The 23,648-nt window shown below is 39.4% G+C and overlaps 1 protein-coding gene across 1 annotated transcript; it reads right to left on the reverse strand.

Moving 5' to 3' along the window:
* Positions 1-19,613, reverse strand: lrrc40 (leucine rich repeat containing 40). Its single transcript, XM_026323596.2, has 15 exons — positions 19,314-19,613; positions 18,441-18,622; positions 17,565-17,638; positions 16,182-16,311; positions 15,968-16,091; positions 8,945-9,084; positions 6,372-6,544; positions 6,118-6,208; positions 5,539-5,584; positions 3,841-3,943; positions 3,486-3,593; positions 2,729-2,836; positions 2,190-2,267; positions 1,705-1,890; positions 1-580 (listed from the first exon to the last, which is right to left on the reverse strand). Exons 1-15 carry the CDS (start codon positions 19,456-19,458, stop codon positions 475-477), a joined length of 1,794 nt encoding a protein of 597 aa, XP_026179381.1. The 5' UTR covers positions 19,459-19,613; the 3' UTR covers positions 1-474.
* Between the last annotated feature and the right edge of the window lie 4,035 nt (positions 19,614-23,648).

Genomic DNA, 23,648 nt, shown 5'->3' on the forward strand with positions numbered 1-23,648 from the left:
TCACCTGCCTGCCACTGGCTGTTGTATTGTGATTTGGCGCTATACAAATAAAAATGAATTGAATTGAATGTGTTACAGTTTCAGGATAAACGTTACAACTTTCAGGTGTGGGGATGGCAAATAATTTCGTTGAAATGTAAATAGTTATAAGAGCTTTAGTCTTTAGTTCTTTTCAGTAACAAGTGTAGGCATCAGTTTTTAATCTGATTGTCCAGAAATCTTCATCACATTCAACAAATTCACCATTTATTTATTTATTTATTTTTTAACTGTATCGGCTACTGGGCTTCTGTGATTCTCTGAGCAGATCGAGTGATGTCATCCGCATGGACATGGACTTGCTTTGTAGGTTTTAAATGCTTCAACCAACAACATAATTGTTTTTAATGTCACCAATAAAAAAGGTGCAATTGCAAGTCCAAAAAAGATCTACATTGCACACAGTCATTGTGCCATTTCATTTGAGGTCAGGGGTCATATTGGTATGCGGCTGCGAAGATACTCCAACACAGCATCTGTTCCTTTGTTCACAATGGCCGGTCTGGGTGTGCGGAAAGGATTCCCTTCCAGACTGAGACACCTGTTGGACAACACAAGCTTCAATTTACTGCATTAATTAAAAGAGATATTATACTGTGAATATGGAACACAGACGATATATCAAGATGGATGACATGACAACTCCCCTGAAGATTTGTGAAGCCACAAGTCGCTGCACCCCTGGCGGCTGGATACGAATAGTTCATAAAGCACACCCCTTTCAGATAGTGTCAGTTTGGCTTACGTCCCATGTGATTTTAAACAAGATTTCAGTGATTTTAAGTAGATATCACACTGATTTGTGTAGCTTTATTATACTTTATTATAAGTTTGTTTTTATGATGGTATCTTTTGGATTATTGACAGCGTGGATTGGTGGCTTAATAGTGTGATTTCATCTCTGGTCACTACTACATAGAATTTGGTTGCACGTACATAAAAAAAGCATGACTGTAGCACCCTGTTCTTGACCCTGTGGCTTCACATTGCATAATGGCAGGAAGTGTTGGTGCATCATGCATCTTTATATACAGTCTATAATTCGCTGCACCTAAAACTGAGCTGAATGACCTCACTCTACAGTTTTGTGGATACTTGTGACGACAGCCAACTTACAAACAAATAAAATGCTGTTTGAGAAAAAGTGGATGAGCAGTAGTTACATTTCATTACCATAACAGGGCTCTCGAGAATGCAGGGGACATCATGTACAAATACACTGATCACCTGATCAAGCTTAGTGCATAATAGCTAAAGGCTCTGCCTCTCATCCTACTTATAGAAACTCCAGGCGTGAAGGATCTCTCTACAAAGATAAACAATATGGTGATAGCACACCCAAAATGGGGAGACTAGTTTATCGTTAAAAAAAAAAAAAACTTATCTTTTACATGTCCTAATCACCATAGTCTTCACTCCTTTTACATATGTTTTTCACTGAATGGTAGACTAATGTGTGCTCTTCTTGACAGTAGAACTATAGAAGCAAATAGATTCACAGAAGATGCAGTGAGCTGCAAAGTGGCACATATGCAAACCAACCACTAACCAATTCGTGTGTACAGAGGAGTACACATGGTTATAATGTTACGGCTGAACAGTGTATGTCAGAAGATATAGAATGGAGTGCAGACTTTTCTATATTTGCCCAGGTATGCTTCATACCTGAGGCTGGTACACAGGCCTAGTTCGGGGGGAATGCTAAGCAGGTCATTGTTTGACAGATCAAGTGTTGACAGACGATCCAGCTTCATCAGATGAGTAGGGTCCACCCTGCCCACCTGGTTGTTAGCAAGTAGCACTGTCTCCAAGGAACAAATCTGATAAAGGACTTCAGGGAAGGACTTGAACCTATGATTAGTACAAAGACTGATGAACACACTTAGGAGACACTCTACCTGACTAATCCTGTTAAGCATCTAGGAACTACCCTAACCCTATTCCCATCATCCTCTCTCTGATCTGTGACCCAGAAATCATTTGAGGTCACTATTATTGAGGAGGTTCTAATATCTTAAATATATCTCAGAGGAGAGAGGAAGTTCCCTGAGGATTTTAGCACAAGGAACCCCAGGTGTATCTAAATTATTGTTAACAGTTTGAATTTCTCTACATGCTGTATGATGAGGATTTCATTTGGAGTAAGTTACCTGTTGTTACTGAGGATAATGCAGGCTAGTTTAGTTAAGTTCATCATTTCAGATGGTAAGTCACTGAGCTGGTTATTTCTGGAAGGAAAAAAAAAAAAAAAAGAAATTATTATTATTAGTGACTGTATTTGGAGTTTAATTAAAAACATCACTTTGGACTGGAGATGGACAATTTTTTCATTTTTTTCATTATTTTATTTGGGCAGTTTTTGCCTTTATTTTTTTTGATAGGACAGTGGAGATACAGGAAATTAGGGGAGAGAGTGAGGGAAGACATGCAGGTTGTATAACGGCCAGCTCGGGAGTCGAGCTGGCGTCCCCTGCGTATATGGATGGACGCGCTACCGCTACACCACCAGCGGCCCCCGACAATTTTTTCATTTGACAGAAAATTTGATTCATTAAAAAATAATGTGCAGATGATTTAAACAACTAATTGTATTGTCTTTAGTTGCAGCTCTATTATATAAGCAGAACTTTGGACAAAGCCAACATGGAGCAGTATGTAAATATACTGTAAATCTATGATTTTTGCGTACCTGAGGTCAATGTGTACCAGCTGCAAGAACTTGAAGATGTGAGAACAATTGGTCAGTCTGTTGAAACCCAGATTGATATCTGAAAGTGAGGAGCAGAACTCCACCAGTCTGCACACAGAGAACACACGCAATTATTTTGGTAATCATCTTAATTTAAACCTACTTAAACACGAAATAAAAGAAAAATAGCTTTATATCAACATCAGATTCCATTTTAGGAACACTAAAATCTCCCTTGTTGCCTCATACATCAAGAATTAAGTCAGTTATTTTTATATTTTAACTAGAACTTTTATTGATTGCAGTCAGAATTATCTGTAAATTATCTTAGTCTGATAACTATCACCACTTTGCTCTGTTAACAGCAAAACCTAATTGTGAAAATTATAACCAAAAAAATTAAACCGCTCCGACTAAATAATGACTATGTAAAATCTTTTAATTAAATGTCATGTTGTAGAGCCAACATGTAAACCAATCTGCTGTTAAGATCAGGTGAGAGCCAGGTGTTTCCAATCATAGCCTGAGGTCTTGTGCTTAATAGAAAGCAAATGTAGGACCCGAACAACAGCAGCTACCTTGATATCATGAGATTATTGTTGCCTATGTTTGAATGACATCAGAGCAAATTATAGTCAGGCACAGAATAAACAGGTATGCTTCGTGCAGCGATCTCCTGTGATGGATTCTGTGCAGACCTGGCTCTCCATCACAGTGATCATACCAACAACCCCCCTCTAAGTGTAGGTGTCTGTACCTGGAAGGTATGGAGGTCAGCTGGTTCTTGCTGAAGTTAACAGTGGTAACACCTTGATCCGCTGCAGCATCAAACACTTCATCTGGAATCGTATCTGCCTGTTTCTCACTGATTACAAACATATATCAAGTTACTCTCTAATACCCACAGTGCTCAGTGGACAAATATTACTAATCTTATGACTAGTGTGTATCCCAATGCTCTATTAAAACGTCATCATCTCTAATGCAAATGAATGTACTAAAGAGTAGAGATTGTGTTAAATAATTCTTCTGCTGTTTCTGACCCCTGGAATGGCATCTTTGCAAACTTTGTTTTGTGGAAATACAAGTGTATGCATGTGTGTATCACTAACCTGTACTCCAACAACTTGAGAGTTTTAATATTATGTACATTGACGGTGGCCTGGCTGGGTAACGTCATAACTGTATGACCTTCATCTACTCTCTCAGGGTCTTCTGCAAATATATACACATGCAGACATACACACGCACATTTGTATATCTAACTTTGTGTGGACACTGAAGGAATGCATTCCCTAACCCAAACCTAAACCTACTTTTGTCTTGATCCTAAAACAGCCCTTCGAAGGTGCATAACAACCTGAGCATGAGTTAAAATGTTCTCACTATGGTCCAAAACAGAAGTGGCCAACCCTGCTCACTGCTGATTACCTGGATAATGTGATCTCAATCACACCCGGGGGAACAAAGTAAATTGGTATCTTCCATCTTCTGATTGGCTGAATACACCCAATCCAGGAAATCAGCAGTGGGTCACAAAAGTTAGCAGATTTGATATATTCAATAAACCAGACAGAACTGGTATAACTTTCACATTCAGTAAAGCTACAATAGAGGGTGGGTGCAGTTAATAGAGTCTGTGGACTTTAGAGTAGTAATGATCTAAAAGGTGAGTTCACTATTTATTTTGAACAGTAAAATAATTATGGTACTTTGAGGGTTTTACTATTTATTTTTGTATGCTGGGTGCTGTATTTTAGTTGACTGTAACAAGGTTAAAGTTATGTTTTTGGGCGTTTGGTTTTTTTTTTTTTTTACTTCTCAGAGGTGAATAGCAAATACTATTGCAATATTTGATTAATTGAAGGAATTTAATGAATTACAAAGTTTTGGTGGTGGTTTTGACAACACTAAAAACCAGCAGTCACATTAAGTGTGTGCTCAGTCCCCTGAGCTACAAAACAACATGAATGAAATCAGTCATTTTTTTCTAGAGGGTGGTGTGTAGTATCTGAGTATAGGTGATGGCTTCTAACGGATATGTGAGAATGGTAACATGTTTGAATAGCTCTGATGAATTTACACAGTGAAATGGGTGAAACTTAAACATTATGTATATGTATAATCTTACAACTACTTACTATCTTTTTCACACACTTTTTCACAACTGCATCTCAGTTAAACATCTTAAAATGTAAAACTTAATTACATACTTAATTACGGGATGGCCTCTAATGTCAAATCTGATCTTGATCTTTCTTCAGTTGCCCACTGACTTTTTGGCTGATGACTCCTTCCCAGTAGATGCAGTTTAGGTCAGGTGTTCAGCCAATTCCTGATTCCACTGTTCTTTCAGTCTGTAGTACCTCAGCACCTTGCCGTTTCACTAATGCAAGGTTCCAATAAACGTGTCACAAGATAAGTACACTGTAATTGTGACTGAAGTCACAATGCTTAAAATTACATAAGAATGCAGTACAGTACCTAATGACTTGAGCTTTCCCTCACAGCCGTTATCTGTGATGTCTCACAGGGTCTGTATGACCATGTGTCTTTATGGGTGAAATAGTTTGAATAGTACTGATGTTTTGACATTCCTGCCGAGTCTCATAATTTGTATTTATTTTTTTAATCTTTGCTAAAACCTTTATTATGCATCACAAGACAAGAGAAATTTGTCTTTGATGTGACTCAGTCACAGAGTGAGTTTTTTATTAAATTGCCATTTTAGGTCTCTTAGGGCAATGCAAAATTTTCATAACAATTGATCGAAAAACATGTTTCTAGTCAGCACAAAAAGTAAACCTTACCTTTAATTCTTCCTCTTAGATATTTGAGAAGCTCATTTGTTCCTTTCTGTTAATAAAATAACAGAAGAGTGTAATGAGTCAGTACATGAATATGAATCCTTGTTTGAGTGAAACAGTATGTGAGCTCTGTGAGCTGATCTTACTTGGAAACATGTTCATAAAAACAGAAATATCACTAAACTTAAATTAACCATCTATAATGTACTGTTATAATTTACTGCTTTAAAATGCAGTGTATAAATGTAGGACTGTAGTGATGTAATCTGGAACAGAGGAGGCACTGTTATCTGGAGTAGATCTGCTACTTTGATCAGGCACAGGCAGATGTTTTCTCAGTTAATCTGAAGTTCAATTCTACATCCATATTTAATTTAGATCATTACGTCAAGATTTGTTTTCAATTAAACAAAACTGAGATAAGATGTAGACACAGCACAACTCTGCTTAACAGTGTATTATAATTGGCTGAATTTGTGATTTCAGTGTTTGTACAAGCTGGACTGGTATTGATTTATGTTCTTTCCTTGTCCATTCTCTTCTACTGTGTGTGCTTGGTGTTTATATGTTATTGTCACCTACAGAGAGCAGGTCACTCCTGATTCCTCGCAAAGGGTTCCCTTGCAACAGTAACACCTTCAGACTGGGCAGCAGGCTGAGAGTTGCTGGAAGACTGACAGATAGAGCCCACTTCACTTTAAAACATGTAGCTCTTAGTTTAAACAAGCACCGTGTGTATACATGCATAATGTCCCATCACTGAAAAATAATTTGAAACAACTGAATCGTGACTGATAATATACGTTGGCCATGGTGCCAAGACGCTAGTGACCTACATGGAAATCTCATTGTTGGTGAGGTCAAGACGTGTGAGTGTGGTTAGTAAGGTGATCTGTTCAGGGAGCGTTTTGATCTTGTTATCTCGGAGTTCTAGAAGAGAGATGGTTTTCAGGCAAGCCAGCTGCTCTGTGTCCAACTGTTCAATCTGGTTGTTCCCAAAATACAACTCCTGCACACACACAAAGTAATCAGTAATCCATTAATCATAACAAGCTTGTAAAATACAGAAATATACAGACACATGACAAATTAAATGAAAAACCAACATAAAGTGTCTTATTAAGTTAATGCACTTTGGCATTGATTCTACAAGTCTCTAAACACTACTGGAGGGAAGGACACCATCCTTTTTTTATTTCATTTTAATAATGGTGGGGGAGAGCACTGTCTAACATGTCAGTCAGTAGAGATCTGATAACTGTGAAGGCTATGTTTGGGACATTATTGAGCTTTAGCAAGCATATTTCAGTTTCAGTGTTGTAAAAATACCATATGTTGTACTACTGTTATGTACAGTAGTAACAGTTCAACGTGTCACACTCTGTTGTGGTCAGTTGCCACATTTACTTCGACTGCTCGTCATTTGTACCACGGTACAGCATGTGTTACACTATAATGTCTGTAGGTGACGCTCAACTTACAATGACATGTACAGTACCCTGTACATGCACAGACCACACTGTAGCCCATACTACAGCCTAATGCAGTGGTCTCCAAACCTGGTCCTTGAGAGCTACTGTCCTGCTTGTTCTCCAGATATCCCATCTAAGGACTTTAGTCTGTCCATGAAAAAATGTTACAAAGAGTGGATTGTTTTTCCCCTCTGGGACTTCTCCTGCTTTATTATCATCTTCTTGCGCATCATAGGATTTCCTCCCTGCTCCAACGATGAAGTTCTGCTTTCAAGTCTAACAACGCCACTGAGAAAGTAACTTTGACAGCATTACATTTTGTACCTTTGCCATCCTTCCCTACAATCAGCTGCACACTGCTCTTTCTTATAAAAATGACACAGGGTGAGTATAAAATAGTAGTTCAAACTGTACATAGTATTTACTATTAGCAACTTATGGGGTTGTACTCCACATTTAATACATGTTTGACTAGATACAATAAACAAGGTGTAACAGATTCTTTTTTTTTTTTTTAATCTAGTGCTGTACCATTGTGTATATTTGCACATCCACAAATCGGCTTATAAGTTTTGCGATATCTTCTGGCAGAAATAGGGACTGCATGTTGGATGTTTTTTTAGCCCGGTTTTTTTAGCCCGGTGCGTTTCTGACGCAAAGCCTTTACAATTACTCTCTTTACTTAATTTATGTTTACCAAAAACAGACTGTGTTTACAACAGAGCAAGATAGAGAACACAGTAATAATGTAACAATACCAATAATAAGAGTTTGCTATTGCCTTGATCATTCAGTGGACATGCAGCAGGCAAATCCATTAATTCTACTGGTCCCTTGCTTTCACCTAGAGGGACACAGACACTCAAGCACAATCGAGCATGATAATAACTGTGATTAATTTGTCACTAATAACGTCATATTAAACTGTCATACCATGTCATCTCTAGCTATAAACATAAAAATCAGAGGACTAAAATTTGACTATAACTAATTTACATTTTCAAAAAGACTAAAACTATATAAAACCCAGGTGCTAAAATACTGCTCTTCCATCTACAAATGCCTTTTCCATCATTTTGGTAGAGGTTAACCCTGGAGTCATCACTCCATAAAAATTCCAGATCAATCTTTTTTGCAAATTCCAGCCTGGCTTTCTAATTCTTATTGTTGATAAGGGATTTGCATCTTGTGCTGTGGCCTTTATGTTTCTGTTCATGAAGTCTTCTTCCAATGATGGATTTTCATCCCTGTCTGGGGAGGTTGTTGACTATCACAGTAAGATGTGGGTGATCTTATAAAAGCTGCTATGTCACTGGTTGTTTAATATATCTAAATTTATATATTGGGAAATAAAACCTAAAATTCTTAACTTTCACCTCATATTCATTTTTACATTTTTTTCCTACAGAGTCTCCCACAAAGGTCTTGTTTGTGCTCACTCCACAATGAAATGCTGTTGAGGCTGTATAAAGTGATGGTTGCTCTTAGCATTTAGAGGTCTTTTCTGAAAACAAGACATTTTTGTGTTGTGTTTGTTGTGTTTAAGAAACATGTCACCCAGCGTAGTGACACATTTTCGCACTCTTACACAGCTGCTTAGAATAGCACGTGGTTGCTGAGGGTTCCCACAAATTTCGAAAAGTCAGTATCAGAATATTTACAGTGGCAACACAAAATAGGTGACCTAGATGAAGATCAGATCACATCTTACTGCAAATTAATTTCAAGGGGTTCACATACTTTTTCTTGCTACTGTATGCATGTTTGGAGAACCTGGTGAAGTTTGAAGTTCTGCACTAATAACATCCCTTGTCCTGGGGATTTGGTTAATACATCAAATAACAAGCAGAATGTGTCAGAAAGCCCATTAAATCTGGTCATAAATGCAGTGTTATCAGCAAATTAGCTTTACACCTGAAGAATATATCTATGGTTACCTTCAGAGCAGGTAAAGGAAGATAAGGGAGGAGACGAAGCTTGTTGTGTCTAAGGTAGAGCTGCTCCAGAGCAAGCATCTCTGATATGTTGGCAGGAATGTCAGTCAGCTGGTTTTTGCTGCAATCCAACAGTTTAACATCTGTTAAATCAAATCAGAACTTAGTTAGAAAATTGTATTGCTGCTTTCAGCTTTTTAAATTTGATTTACTTTTAGATAGAACAATATAATACTTTTCAAAGTATCCAGGCCACGGTATGCTGCAGACAAAGTGTGTGGTGGACTTCCACCCAGGGACCATAATCAGCCAGTTTTCAGCATGCTCGGCTCAGAACAGAGACTGGCTGATCAGCCTGGTCTATTTCTAAATCCCAGTCAGTCTGTTTTAAGCAGAGCAGCGAGGGCAATAGCATAACAGCTCAATTCAATTAATTTGTATAGCACCAAATCACAATACAATTATCTGAAGGCACTTTACGAAAAACCAACAAATCTCTTATGAGCAGCACTTGGTGACAGTTAAGAGGAAAAACTTCCATTAATAGAGGAAACCTTCAGCAGAACTGGGGTGGCCATCTGCCTCGACCGTTTGGGGTGAGTGGATAGAGGAGAGAGAAAAGAACAGTAAGAATATACAGCAAATAAAAACTGTGCAGGTTGGTGGGACCAGTAACTGCAAATCAGCAATATACAGCTCCAGGACCAGGGACACCTGTGGAAGGTACAGAGAGAGAGACAGACAGAGAGAGAGCGAGTGAGAGCAAGAGCAACAGAGAGAGAGAGAGGACACAGAGAGAGCACAAACTACGCGAGAGAAGGAAAAAAAGTTTGTGACATTCAATGGTGGCATATAATGGTGTAGACTCTACACTGTAGAGGAAAGAAGAGGAGACAGATTCTTCAGGAAGTCTAGTCCTACCGATGCATAACTAAGGCATGGTTCAGGATCACCTGAGCCAGTCCTAACTATAAGCTTTGTCAAAAAGTAAGGTATTAAGTCTAGCCTTAAAAGGTCTCTACTTCTAAGATTAGTTTACCCTTCTTTAAGGCAGTTAACCTATTTACATTGAACTAAAAAATAGCCAGCATAATACCACCCCTGTGTTTTTTTTTTTTACTACAGACATGGGGTTGTGGAGATAGGAACTATGATGGAACTGCAGCAGTTATCAAAGAGCAATTGAAAGTCTTTTTGAAAACTACTGATAGATTATCAGCACAGGCTTCATGTACTTTGCCATGAAGGCAGGTTTTGTTGTCTCAAAGCGGGAAAAAAAAGGTTTAATTCCTCTGATAATGAGGCATTGATATTGTTTGTGACAGAAGGTTTGCAATTGGTAATATGTCTAAGTCCTTGCCACACTTTGTTGTTGGAGAGGTAGTCTTCTATTTTCCTTCTATATGCCTCCTTGCCTTCCTTGATACACCTCCTTAGCTCTGCTCTAGCCAAGCTGTACATGGCCTTGTTGCCAGTCCTGAAGGTGGTGTTGCATACTTGTAGTAGTGTCTGGATTTTACTAGTCATCCATGGTTTCCCATTTGGATGAATGCGAATGCCCCTGTTGTCAGGCAGTGTGCATGCTCTGCCAGTGATAGGAGAACATGCTGGAGATATTTCAAATTAAAAGCCTACCAAAAAAGGAATGAGTATGCTCATTAATCTTCCACTCAAACTTATTATTAAACTTTCATCCTCAGAACAGTTATAACTCATTGAGAGCCTCACTCTTAGTCTCTCACATCCAAACTGGAAAACACAAAAAACAGTTCTACTTGCCATTGTGTACCGTCCACTTGCCCCTTACTCAGAGTTTTTAACTAAATTTCCAGACTTTGTCTGATTTATTGCTTAGTTCAGATAAAGTCATTATAGTGGGAGATTTTAATATTCATGTAGATGTTGAAAATAATAGTCTCAGCACTGCATTTAATTCAATATTAGATTCAATTGGTTTCACTCAAAATGTTAATAAACCCACCCACTGTTTCAGTCATACCCTTGGATCTTGTTCTGACCTATGGCATCGAAACTGAACATTTAATAGTTTTTCCCCATAATCCTATTTTGTCAGATCAGCATTTGGAAGAAAATTCCACTACAGCAGATGTTTATCTGACAACGCTGTTAATAAATTTAAGAAAATGATTCCATCTTTATTTACATCTATGCCAGATTAGCCCCATGGTATAATTTACATATTCGTACCTTAAAGCAGGCATCACGAAGGCTGGAAAGGAAGTGGCATTCCACAAATTTAGAGGAATTTTTTCTAGCCTGGAAAAACAGTCTATTAACATATAAAAAAGCTCTCCGTATATCCAGAACTGCATACTAATTGCATCACTAATAGAGGAAAATAAGAACAATCCCAGGTTTCTTTTCAGCACTGTAGCCAGGCTGACAAAATGCCACAGCTCTGTTGAGCCCACTGTTCCCTTAGCTCTCAGCAGTGATGACTTTGAGTTTCTTTACAAATAATATCACAACTATTAGACATAAATTTCATCAGATGCTTCCTATAGCTGCCATAAATGAATCTTCTACTACAGTAGCTCTTGAATCATCTGCAAGACCTCAGTTATGTTTAGACTGCTTCTCTCCCATAGATCTCTCTGAATTTACATCAGTAGTTGCATCATCTAAATCATCAACGTGTTCCTTCGACCCCATTCCGACTAGACTGCTTAAAGACACCCTGCCATTAATTAACTCATCTTTATTAGACTTAGTAAATCTATCTCTAGAATCAGGCTAGACTGCAGTAATCAAACTCTTACTCAAAAAGCCTAGTCTTGATCCAGGAGTCTTAGCTAATTATAGACCAATATCCAACCTACCATTTATTTCTAAAATCCTAGAAAAAGCTGCTGCTAAGCAGCTATCAGACCACTTACACAGGAATGAACTATTTGAAGATTTTCAATCAGGATTTAAAGCACATCGTAGTACAGAAACAGCACTGTTAAAAGTCACCAACAATCTTCTCTTAGCCTCAGATAATGGACTTGTTTCTATACTATATACTCCTCCTAGACCTTAGTGCTGCTTTCGACACTACTGACCACAACATCTTATTACAGAGACTGCGGCATGTGACTGCTATCAGAGGAACAGTATTAAAATGGTTCCAATCCTATTTATCGGACAGATTCCAGCTCGTTCATGTCCATGATGAACCTTCCACACGCATAAAAAGTTAGTTATGTGGAGTTCCACAAGGCTCTGAGCTAGGACCGATTCTGTTCAGTCTGTACATGCTACCTTTAGGCTATGTCATTTGGAAGCATTCTATTAATTACCACTGCTATGCAGATGACACTCAGCTGTATCTATGAAACCTGTTAACACAAACCAGTTAACCAGACTTCAAGTGTGTCTAACTGACATAAAGGCCTGGATGACCAGTAACTTTCTACTTTTAAATTCAGAGAAAAGTCCTAAAAACCTCTTTTCTAAAATTATAGCTACTTTAGAGGGCATAGCCCTGGCCTCCAGCACTACTGTGAAAAACCTTGGAATAATTTTTGACCAGGACATGTCTTTTAACTCAGACACAAAACAAATCTCTATAACTGCCTTCTTTCACCTGCTCAACATTGCCAAAATTAGGAACATCCTGTCTCAAAATGATGCAGAAAAACTAGTCCATGCATTTGTTACCTCAAGGCTAGATTACTGTAACTCATTACTATCTGGATGTCCCAATATCTCCATAGAATGCCTCCAGTTAATCCAGAATGCTGCAGCCAGAGTCCTGACAGGAACTAACAAGAGAGATCATATTTCTCCTACATTAGTTCTCTTCATTGGCTCCCTGTGAAATCCAGAACAGAATTTAAAATCCTTCTTCTCACATACAAATCCCTTCATAATCAAGCTCCTTCATACCTTAAAGACCTCATAGTACCATATTATCCCAATAGAGCACTTCGCTCTCAGAGTGCAGGTCCACTTGTGGTTCCCAGAGTTTCCAAAAGCAGAATGGGAGGCAGAGCCTTTAGCTATCAAGCTCCTCTCCTGTGGAACCAACTCCGACTCTACACTTTTAAGGTTAGACTTAAAACCTTCCTCTTTGACAAAGCGTATCGTTAGGGCTGGCTTTAGGTAACCCTGAACCATCCCTTATTTATGCTGCTATAGGCCTAGACTGCCCGAGGACCATCGGTGCACTGAGCTCCCCTAATTGAATTAAGCTGCTGGCTTTTAATGTGAAACTTTGTATTGAGGCTCATTGACAGTATCTTCATAAATAATAATCACAAATGCAGAAGCATTTAAGAATAAAAGTGAGTAAAATAGTATCTGTGAGAGAAAGAACCTGAAGACAAAGCACTCTGATAGCAGATTTGGTTTTGGTGACTGCTCTGTGTGTGGAGCGCGGTGCATGACATCACCATATCGAATCCGGACTGTGACCTGTGTTGGAGGTCTTCCCGCCTATTTACAGTGGGTACGAAAAGTATTCAGACCACTTTAAATTTTTCACTCTTTGTGTCATTGCAGCCATTTGCCAAAATCAAAAAAGTTCATTTTGTTTCTCATTAATGTACACTCAGCACCCCATCTTGACAGAAAAAAAAACAGAAATGTAGAAATTTTTGCAAATTTATTAAAAAAGAAAAACTGAAATATCACATGGTCATAAGTATTCAGACCCTGTGCTCAGTATTGAGTAGAAGCACCCTTTTGAGCTAGTACAGCCATGAGTCTTCTTGGGAATGATGCAACAAGTTTTTCACATCTGGATTTGGGGATCCTCTCCAATTCTTCCTTGCAGATCATCTCCAGTTCTGTCAGGTTGGATGGTGAACGTTGGTGGACAGCCATTTTCAGGTCTCTCCAGAGATGCTCAATTGGGTTTAGGTCAGGGCTCTGGCTGGGCCAGTCAAGAACGGTCACAGAGTTGTTCCGAAGCCACTCCTTTGTTATTTTAGCTGTGTGCTTAGGGTCATTCTCCTGTTGAAAGGTGAACCTTCGGCCCAGTCTGAGGTCCTGAGCACTCTGGAAGAGGTTTTCTTCCAGGATAGCTCTGTACTTGGCCACATTCATCTTTCCTTCAATTGCAACCAGAATTAACGCCAAAAAGTTCAATCTTGGTCTCATCAGACCAGAGAATCTTATTTCTCATGGTCTGGGAGTCCTTCATGTGTTTTTTGGCAAACTCTATGCGGGCTTTCGTGTGTCTTGCACTGAGGAGAGGTCTCCGTCGGGCCACTCTGCCATAATGCCCCAACTGGTGGAGGGCTGCAGTGATAGTTGACTTTGTGGAACTTTCTCCCATCTCCCTACTGCATCTCTGGAGCTCAGCCACAGTGATCTTTGGGTTCTTCTTTACCTCTCTCACCAAGGCTCTTCTCCCACGATTGCTCAGTTTGGCTGGACGGCCAGGTCTAGGAAGAGTTCTGGTCGTCCCAAACTTTTTCCATTTGAGGATTATGGAGGCCACTGTGCTCTTAGGAACCTTGAGTGCTGCAGAAATTCTTTTGTAACCTTGGCCAGATCTGTGCCTTGCCACAATTCTGTCTCTGAGCTCCTTGGGCAGTTCCTTCGACCTCATGATTCTCATTTGCTCTGACATGCACTGTCAGCTGTAAGGTCTTATATAGACAGGTGTGTGCCTTTCCTAATCAAGTCCAATCAGTTTAATTAAACACAGCTGGACGCCAATGAAGGAGCAGAACCATCTCTAGGGGGATCAGAAGAAGCATGTGAGTTAAATATGAGTGTCACTGCAAAGGGTCTGAATACTTATGACCATGTGATATTTCAGTTTTTCTTTTTTAATAAATTTGCAAAAATTTCTACATTTCTGGTTTTTTCTGTCAAGATGGGGTGCTGAGTGTACATTAATGAGAAATAAAATGAACTTTTTTGATTTTGGCAAATGGCTGCAATGACACAAAGAGTGAAAAATTTAAAGGGGTCTGAATACTTTCCGTACCCACTGTACATCTCTCTCTTGTCCACCTCCCTATGATCAGGCTTTAGTCCATTTAAATCAAACTGTACTGCATTTTCCCCCTTGGTGTTGTTTGTTTCATCTGATATGAATATAGTAATTTCACTCAAGTGTGAACCAAATCAACCACACCAAGATCCCCAAAAATGAGGTGGCCTCACACTCAATCATCTGGCAAACTTTGATGCTGCCCTCTCGGTGAACCAACTTCCAAGGATCAAAAAATATGAATCACATGATCTGAGAGCTTTTATGATTAATGCACAGCACCTCCTGCGTTGGCTTCAGCGGTTTCAGTGCATCAATACATTGTTTTCTAACAGTAGCTGCGCTTCATTTTCAAATTGTATGACTTCCCTAAAGTGGAAAATGCAAGCAATGTAATAATCACTAACATGACGACATGCAGTAGTCCACAACACAGGACTGTCTTCCTGTGTTTATTTTTTATTCTCACAGCAGACACATCTGACCAATAAGTTGAAAGGACATTCTTGTTTGTAAGCTGCGAAAATACCCAAAATACCCCCCACCCCCACTGTGAATTGATCTATTTCTATTGATTTAGAAACTTCAATTAATAACTACAATGGAAATACTTCATATTGTTATGAGAGTGATATGAGCATGTACCATTAATGAAACTGATATAATCATCCCACTGATATAAGGGGCGGCTGTGGCTCAGGAGCTAGAGCAGGTCGACCATGAAGACCTGTTGGTGGTTCGATACTTGGCTTCCCTGGTCCACAGCTGACGTGTCTTTGGACCCCAAGTTGCCCCCGGTGGCTGTTCCACTGGTGTACGTGTGAGAGAGTGGGTGAGTGAATGGACAAAGCGTAAAATCGCTTTGAGTGCACTTGAGCGTAGAAAAGCGCTATACACATAAGACCATTTACCACAGTGACCAATAGTTCATATTGACATTTAACATACATTCTTATAAGACCTGGTCATTTTATTGTATTGAGGCAAATAAAGAATACTATTTCATAATTTATGATGTTTCAAGTGTGAGAAGTGGCCATGTAAGGAATCAGAAAAGCTGACATAGGTGGTCTTACTTGTGAGGTTGGCCAAGCTGTCAGGCAGACAGGTAAGTTTGTTGTGACACAGGATTAATTTCTGCAGACATGTGAGATTGCCCAGGCTAGATGGCAGGTCCTTTAGATGGTTGTTGGACAGGTCCTTTAACCAATCATAACAGACAAGACACCTTGGTTAGGCAATCACAAAGACAGTAGAAAGATTGTTGTGGGAGTGTAAAACACTACATACCAGTTCGGTCAAGTTTTCTAGTTGTCCCAGTTCCTCTGGCAGACTCTCCAGTATGTTTTGCTGCAATGTAAGACTACGGAGATTCTTCAAAGTACACAGCTCCACTGGCACTGATGTCAGCTGGTTATGACTGATCACACAAGTGAACAAACATATTAGATTTATGCAGTCTTCGTGGTTTAATGATAAGTCCTTTTCAGGGCCTACTACTGCTTTGACAGATGTGTAGAGCTAAATTGAAAATCCAGGGGCATCTGTCTAAATGACTTAAGGTAATGTGCTGTGGCAACCCACCTATGGTGCCATAATTGGTAGTTAAAAAAGGTTCAAAAGCTAAAATCTGTGTCAATCTATTGTCATGTCTGAGAAAATCTAAGAAAGACATCTGATGCTGCCTTTACATGTGTGTGGACTTCACTTTGTACACACTTTATTGTGTACTGGATTAAAAAAAAGTTTTATTGACAACATACTTTTTTATTAGATCAAAAACTGAAATCTCCAGTTTATACTACTACTTCTGCTGCTGCTACTTCTACTAATATATTATTATTATTGTTGTTGTTATTGTTGTTATATAAGGCCATTACTTCAGTATGTCAGCAACAATTATGCTTCATCAGAGATGGGCAGAAGATCCCAAGCTTGTTCCATTGCTGTGAAGGACAGTTTCACATTCATATTACATGGCCCATTATTCCCTCAAAAGTGAATCATATCTGAGCTTATTATTGTCACTGTATATCAAGACACAATCAAAGTTATGGAAGTTTTCAAGTCTCTAGCCAATTTGCAATTCAAAATGCAATTTCAACATGCAAGTTGAAAATTAATTTTGCAATTGTCAATCATGAACAACCCTGACCACCCACCCTGGACAAACAATGGAGTGCCTTCTCCAAAAGGCTCAGACAACTTCGTTGTCTTAAGGATCGCTACAGGAAATCCTCTCTGCCTCACGCCATATCTCTGTACAACACATCGTCTCTGTGTGTCAGATAACACCATGGACTGAATGTCTTAACTGGCAATATTTGCACACACATTCTCACAACAGTCACTTTCACCTGTTTGAAATTTTTTGCACACTTATTGTATAGTATTGTATTGTAGACTCTGCTCACTTATTGTATATTCTGCTCACCTAGTATATAGTGTATATTGTTTTTTGTTTATAATTTCTATAGTCCTCTATCTTTTTAAAATAATTTCTTATATTTTTTCTTTCCTTGTAAGTTTTATGTTTATGTTGAGTGCCTGTAATTTGCTGCTGCAACAGTGGAATTTCCCAGTTTGGGATGAATAAAGCATTTCTATCTATCTATCTATCTTTACCAAATGGCGACACCATCATCAAAAACCACATTCATACTTAATTCTTACCTTAGCCGAAGTTGTTGAAGCTCCTGCAGTTCTCCTAAAGCACTAGGTAAACTCTTCAGCTGGTTGTCATGGAGCTGTCAAAGAAAAAAATGAAAACAACTAAAATTAGGAGAATGTTTTGAACAAGTCTGTTGCTTCATTGTCTGAACAGAGTGGGTGGGGTTAAGATGCCTGAGAAAACAAAAAACAGATAATGATGAATGGTTAACATATATGCATATGCAATTTTCTTTTGATGATGAGTCTCTTTCGGTGAGTGTAATAATACATAGTATTTGAAATTCTGGTCAGGGACCACTGACAAGATACTGCTGCGTCTTCCTTCCATGCCAGCATGAATTAATCTGAGTTGCTTCATCACATAATATTAGAGAATAAGCAACTCTTACATATAAAAAAAATATTTCCAGAACATTTGAAAGCCATTACTTTACTTACTCTATTATTTTATTTTATTAAATCTACCTACTTAGATACTATTTGATATAATTTGCTCTTCATGCTTTTGTACACTAATAATTTTTTTATTACTTCACATTCATCAACACATGGTCACCTGTTAAACAACAACTGTAGAAAAAGTAAATAGGTCAATTCATGAAACATTACTCGTTCCTCTTACTCTCAGTTCACACATACAATTTCAAAAGGCTTTGCCATGAAGAGTACCTATTTATTGTGAATAAGTCCTGGCTCTGCAATCCTGCACCCCCTGTGCAGCCCTGCAGATTCTAAGAACATCCAGCACACTATAGTGGAAGTTTAGGAATTCTCAAATTTATTCAAATATCCCCAGACACAGTTCAAGCAACAGCTGGGTTAGAGTCAATCACCACTTAAGTGAGGCTTCTTACTGATAAAAGTGGTGATACTTACATCCAAAGTATTGAGTACAGGCAGTAGCCTAATGTCATCAGATAGTTGTGTTAGCTGATTGGATGAAAGAAGCAGTTTGGTGAGGTCGGTCTGTTCCCACCAGCGATCGGTAGCTCTGAAAGACACATTCTGCTGGGCCTCCTGTGGTGTGTCGATGTTTAGACGATACACACTCTGCGGGACTGAAACATGTGTTACTGTGGCTATTAGACACAGACACAGACACAAACACACACAGACACACACACACACACACACAGCAGCACATTGCAGCATACTTACAGTGGAGAGAACCTAACTAATGCTAGAACTTACAGCACGAGATGTGAAACTTCACTAGGGTTGATGCAGATCATGCTTGTTGCAAAAAGTCATTTGCATGTAAGGACCAAAACACAAGCAAAATGTAGAAACATCTAATGAAAATTTGTCACAGGCACAGTTTTCATCTGCCTAGCTCGCAGTTCATTTTTGTCTAGCAGTTATTTATACCTGCAGCACACACATGAAATTGACCAAACCATCTGAACATGGATCATTCATTTAAGATAACCGGATTCGCCTTATACATGCTTCCCTTAGGCGATGTTATTAGGAAATACTGTACTAATTACCATTGCTATGCAGATGACACTCTGTGTCTACGCTGTATCTATCTATGAAACCAGACGACACAAACCAGTTAACCAAACTTCAAGCGTATCTAAAGGCCTGGGTGACCAGTAACGTAACGTAATGTAATGTACGTAACCTTTCCTTTCCTTTCCTTTCCTTTCCTTTCCTTTCCTTTCCTCTCCTCTGACAACTAATTAGAGACAGAAATATACACTGTGCTAGTAGTACGGTAACAATGCAAAGATAACCGAAAATTACCTTCTTCCAGCCCTCGGCCAGACAGATTAAGCTGCCCGCTTGTCCTGGCCGCCTTCAGTAGACCGTAAGGAACGGTCGGTTCTGTCGGGGCCGTCCTGAAGTTCGAAACTGAGTCGCCCTTATCCATTTTTTTGAATCGAGACATTGTCAGTAATGAGAATACACCAAGGATATATTAAAGAAAATTTCTTTGATCTAAGATCTAGGATGCTAAATGATTTTCTAAATAACAATTGGTCGCCTGGCGCAACAACCAAATTTTACTTCCGGTTTGCTTTCGCTTTACGTAGCCCATTGCACACGCGCAGTACAGTTTCCCCGCTGGCATACTCGGCCATATGGGACAGGGAGAAACTTTTTTATTAATTTATTTATTTTAAACCTGCCCTGTCCAGCTGCTTGGCATACGTATTGAGGATCTGGGTGCCCTGTTGAGCCAACAGAGATGCTTTTCCAAGAGGTGTTGAAGTCGCTCCTAGAATAGAAGGGACAGGGACAGGGACAGAGACAGAGAGTGAGTAGACAGAGAAGAGAGAAAAAGACAATAGAAAGCAACTGCAGTGATGCACATACAATATAATCAATTATGCTTATACTACGTCAGCAATACAATGTGAGACATTACTAATGACAGTGATAACAGTCCAACACAATATGGTTAGTAACAATCACAATAATAATAGCTATATGCTAATATAATTTACATTGTCAGCAACGATTACATAGAATACTATGAATATAAATTTGCACGAGTTTATGTGTGAGTGTGTGTGCAAGTTTGTTACCAAATGTTATACAAAACAAAACACACCGCAGTGTGGGGGCCAACCCCAGCCAGAGAGGTCTGTGCTCTCCCTCTTCTTCTCTCTCTCCTGCATGGTGAGAGAGAAGAACTGTTTAGTAATTCCTCTGCCTCCTTTAGTGATAATGATACCTGTAGTAAGTGTAGGGTTCTGGTAGTGTTGTAGGCGATGATCACTGAATTGGAAGTACCTTTGCAAAAAAAGCAAACTCGCTAAGCACCGCTTAGCGGCTATTGATCCTGGGTGACTTATTTATTGTTTTGGGAGTGTAACACACTACACACCATAATACTCCTTTATTTATCCATTCCACTTTCAATGGTGTAGCTCTCTTCTTTGGAGATACGTCAGTGTTTAGATTAAGTCAAGATTCAGTTTTGTCTAAATGGTCAAAGTGCTTTTACACTATTTGTCCATTCACCCACTCGCTCACACATTCATTCACTTGGGGTTCGGTGTCTTGCCCAAAGCCTGTGGACCAGGGAAGTCAAGGATCGAACCACCTCTGGTTCCTGCTCTACCTCCTGAGCCACAGCCGCCCAGCTGTCACTCCCCACACCACACTGTGTCTGCTCCTCGAACATCTAAATTATATAAATCAAAAATCAAGAAAAGAGGAGTTATTCATTAAAAGTTACTAAAAATTAAGACTACTCCTCTGACTGAACAGAAAAACAGAAAGGCAAATGTGGATTATTAAACAACAGAGAACACAAACTACAGGAAGTGAAGGCACATAGTGACATTCAATGGTGGCATGTAAATGTATGGTGAGAGTAAATTATGTCATGACAGCCAGTAATGTTATGCATTATATTCAACATTTCAAATTAAGACAAATTCAGCTTCTTTTCCATTGAATAAGGGCAAATCAACATTAGGTTCATGAAAAAATTATGTATGATGGCTGACAGTGTAACAGTGCTGGATACAGTTTGAGTATTGAGAGAAAATGGCAGAGCAGATTTTGGGGACAGGGCTTTTTTGCTCTGTCATTCAGTAAATGTGAGGTCTGTTCAGGGGCTTAGGTTTGTGTGTATGCATAAAGTCCTATAATTTTCTCTCTATGTATTCCTCTGCAACAACACTGTGACTGGCGTAGCACTGCTGTGTTTAAGCCTGATTGGCCAGATGTTTACACCTCTGAGGGAGGTTAATTGGCTAATTTACTGAGGGGGTGAGGGCCTGGAGTTGATGGATTTGACTTCTAATTACAAGATTGTGCTTTAGTTTATGGGCATGTGTGTGGCGGGAGATGGGATGTTTCAGATTACTAAAATGCTAAATGCTATCATGTTTCAGGCTTCTTCTGTACGGTCCCCTTTTCCTGCAATTGTAAATATAATGCAAAAATCCACTAAAAAGGCATTTTTCAATTCAGTTCAATTTACTTGTATAGCAGCAAATCACAATAAAATAATCTGAATAATAATAGGATAATTATAAATCCAGTAAATCCCTTTTGAGTAGCACTTGGCAGCAGTGGAGAGGAACAACTTGCTTTAATGGAAAAAAGCTCCGGTAGAACAGGGCCAGTAACTGCACATCAGCATTATACAGCTCCAGGACCAGGGATAACTGCTGAAGGTATACATAAAGAGGAACAAGACAGAAAGAGAGTATAAACTACGGGAGAGAGGCGGCACAAAGTTTGTGACATTCAATGGTAGCATATACAGTGGGTACGGAAAGTATTCAGACCCCTTTAAAATTTTCACTCTTTGTGTCATTGCAGCCATTTGCCAAAATCACAAAAGTTCATTTTATTTCTTCATTAATGTACACTCAGCACCCCATCTTGACAGAAAAAAACCAGAAATGTAGTAATTTTTGCAAATTTATTAAAAAAGAAAAACTGAAATATCACACGGTCATAAGTATTCAGACCCTGTGCTCAGTATTGAGTAGAAGCATCCTTTTGAGCTAGTACAGCCATGAGTCTTCTTGGGAATGATGCAACAAGTTTTTCACACCTGGATTTGGGAATCCTCTGCCATTCTTCCTTGCAGATCCTCTCCAGTTCTGTCAGGTTGGATGGTGAACGTTGGTGGACAGCCATTTTCAGGTCTCTCCAGAGATGCTCAATTGGGTTTAGGTCAGGACTCTGGCTGGACCAGTCAAGAACGGTCACAGAGTTGTTCTGATGCCACTCCTTTGTTATTTTAGCTGTGTGCTTAGGGTCATTGTCCTGTTGAAAGGTGAACCTTCGGCCCAGTCTGAGGTCCTGAGCACTCTGGAAGAGGTTTTCTTCCAGGATATCTCTGTACTTGGCCGCATTCATCTTTCCTTCAATTGCAACCAGTTGTCCTGTCCCTGCAGCTGAAAAACACCCCCACAACATGATGCTCCCACCACCATGTTTCACTGTAGGGATTGTATTGGGCAGGTGATGAGCAGTGCCTGGTTTTCTCCACACATACCACTTAGAATTAATGCCAAAAAGTTCAATCTTGGTCTCATCAGACCAGATAATCGTATTTCTCATAGTCTGGGAGTCCTTCATATGTTTTTTGGCAAATTCTCTGCGGGCTTTCATGTGTCTTGCACTGAGGAGAGGCTTCCATCGGGCCACTCTGCCATAAAGCCCCGACTGGTGGAGGGCTGCAGTGATAGTTGACTTTGTGGAACTTTCTCCCATCTCCCTACTGCATCTCTGGAGCTCAGCCACAGTGATCTTTGGGTTCTTCTTTACCTCTCTCACCAAGGCTTTTCTCCCACGATTGCTCAGTTTGGCTGGACGGCCAGGTCTAGGAAGAGTTCTGGTCATCCCAAACTTTTTCCATTTTGAAGCCTTGAGTGCTGCAGAAATTCTTTTGTAACCTTGGCCAGACCTGTGTCTTGCCACAATTCTGTCTCTGAGCTCCTTGGGCAGTTCCTTCGACCTCATGATTCTCATTTGCTCTGACATGCACTGTCAGCTGTAAGGTCTTATATAGACAGGTGTGTGCCTTTCCTAATCAAGTCCAATCAGTTTAATTAAACACAGCTGGACGCCAATGAAGGAGCAGGACCATCTCTAGGGGGATCAGAAGAAGCATGTGAGTTAAATATGAGTGTCACTGCAAAGGGTCTGAATACTTATGACCATGTGATATTTCAGTTTTTCTTTTTGAATAAATTTGCAAAAATTTCTACATTTCTGGTTTTTTCTGTCAAGATGGGGTGCTGAGTGTACATTAATGAGAAATAAAATGAACTTTTTTGATTTTGGCAAATGGCTGCAATGACACAAAGAGTGAAAAATTTAAAGGGGTCTGAATACTTTCCGTACCCACTGTACATGTGAGAGGAGAGGAGAGGAGCTCAGTGCACCAATGGAGAGTCCTCAGACAGTCTAGGTCTATAGCAGTATAATTAAAGGATGGTTCAGGGCCACCTGAGCCAGCCCTATAGGTTTGACAAAAAGGAAAGTTTTAAATCTAACCATAAAAGTAGGGAGGGTGTCTGCCTCATTAACCCAGACTGGGAGAACAATGAGAGCAAAAAAAAAAAATGATTCCAGTTAAAGGCAAGCTTAAAACAGCAATGTGAC

The sequence above is a fragment of the Mastacembelus armatus genome, chromosome 4 (assembly GCF_900324485.2).
Source record: "Mastacembelus armatus chromosome 4, fMasArm1.2, whole genome shotgun sequence".
Lineage (NCBI taxonomy): Eukaryota > Metazoa > Chordata > Actinopteri > Synbranchiformes > Mastacembelidae > Mastacembelus > Mastacembelus armatus.

Bases quoted from the DNA above. Each gene is read 5' to 3' on its own strand.
- lrrc40 (XM_026323596.2), bottom strand. From the start codon at position 19,458: ATGTCTCGATTCAAAAAAATGGATAAGGGCGACTCAGTTTCGAACTTC. The intron at 17,639-18,440 runs GTAAGTATCACC...TTTCTTTGACAG, and splicing joins CTGTACTCAATACTTTGGAT to CTCCATGACAACCAGCTGAA. The intron at 1,891-2,189 runs GTAACTTACTCC...TACTAATCATAG, and splicing joins ATTATCCTCAGTAACAACAG to GTTCAAGTCCTTCCCTGAAG.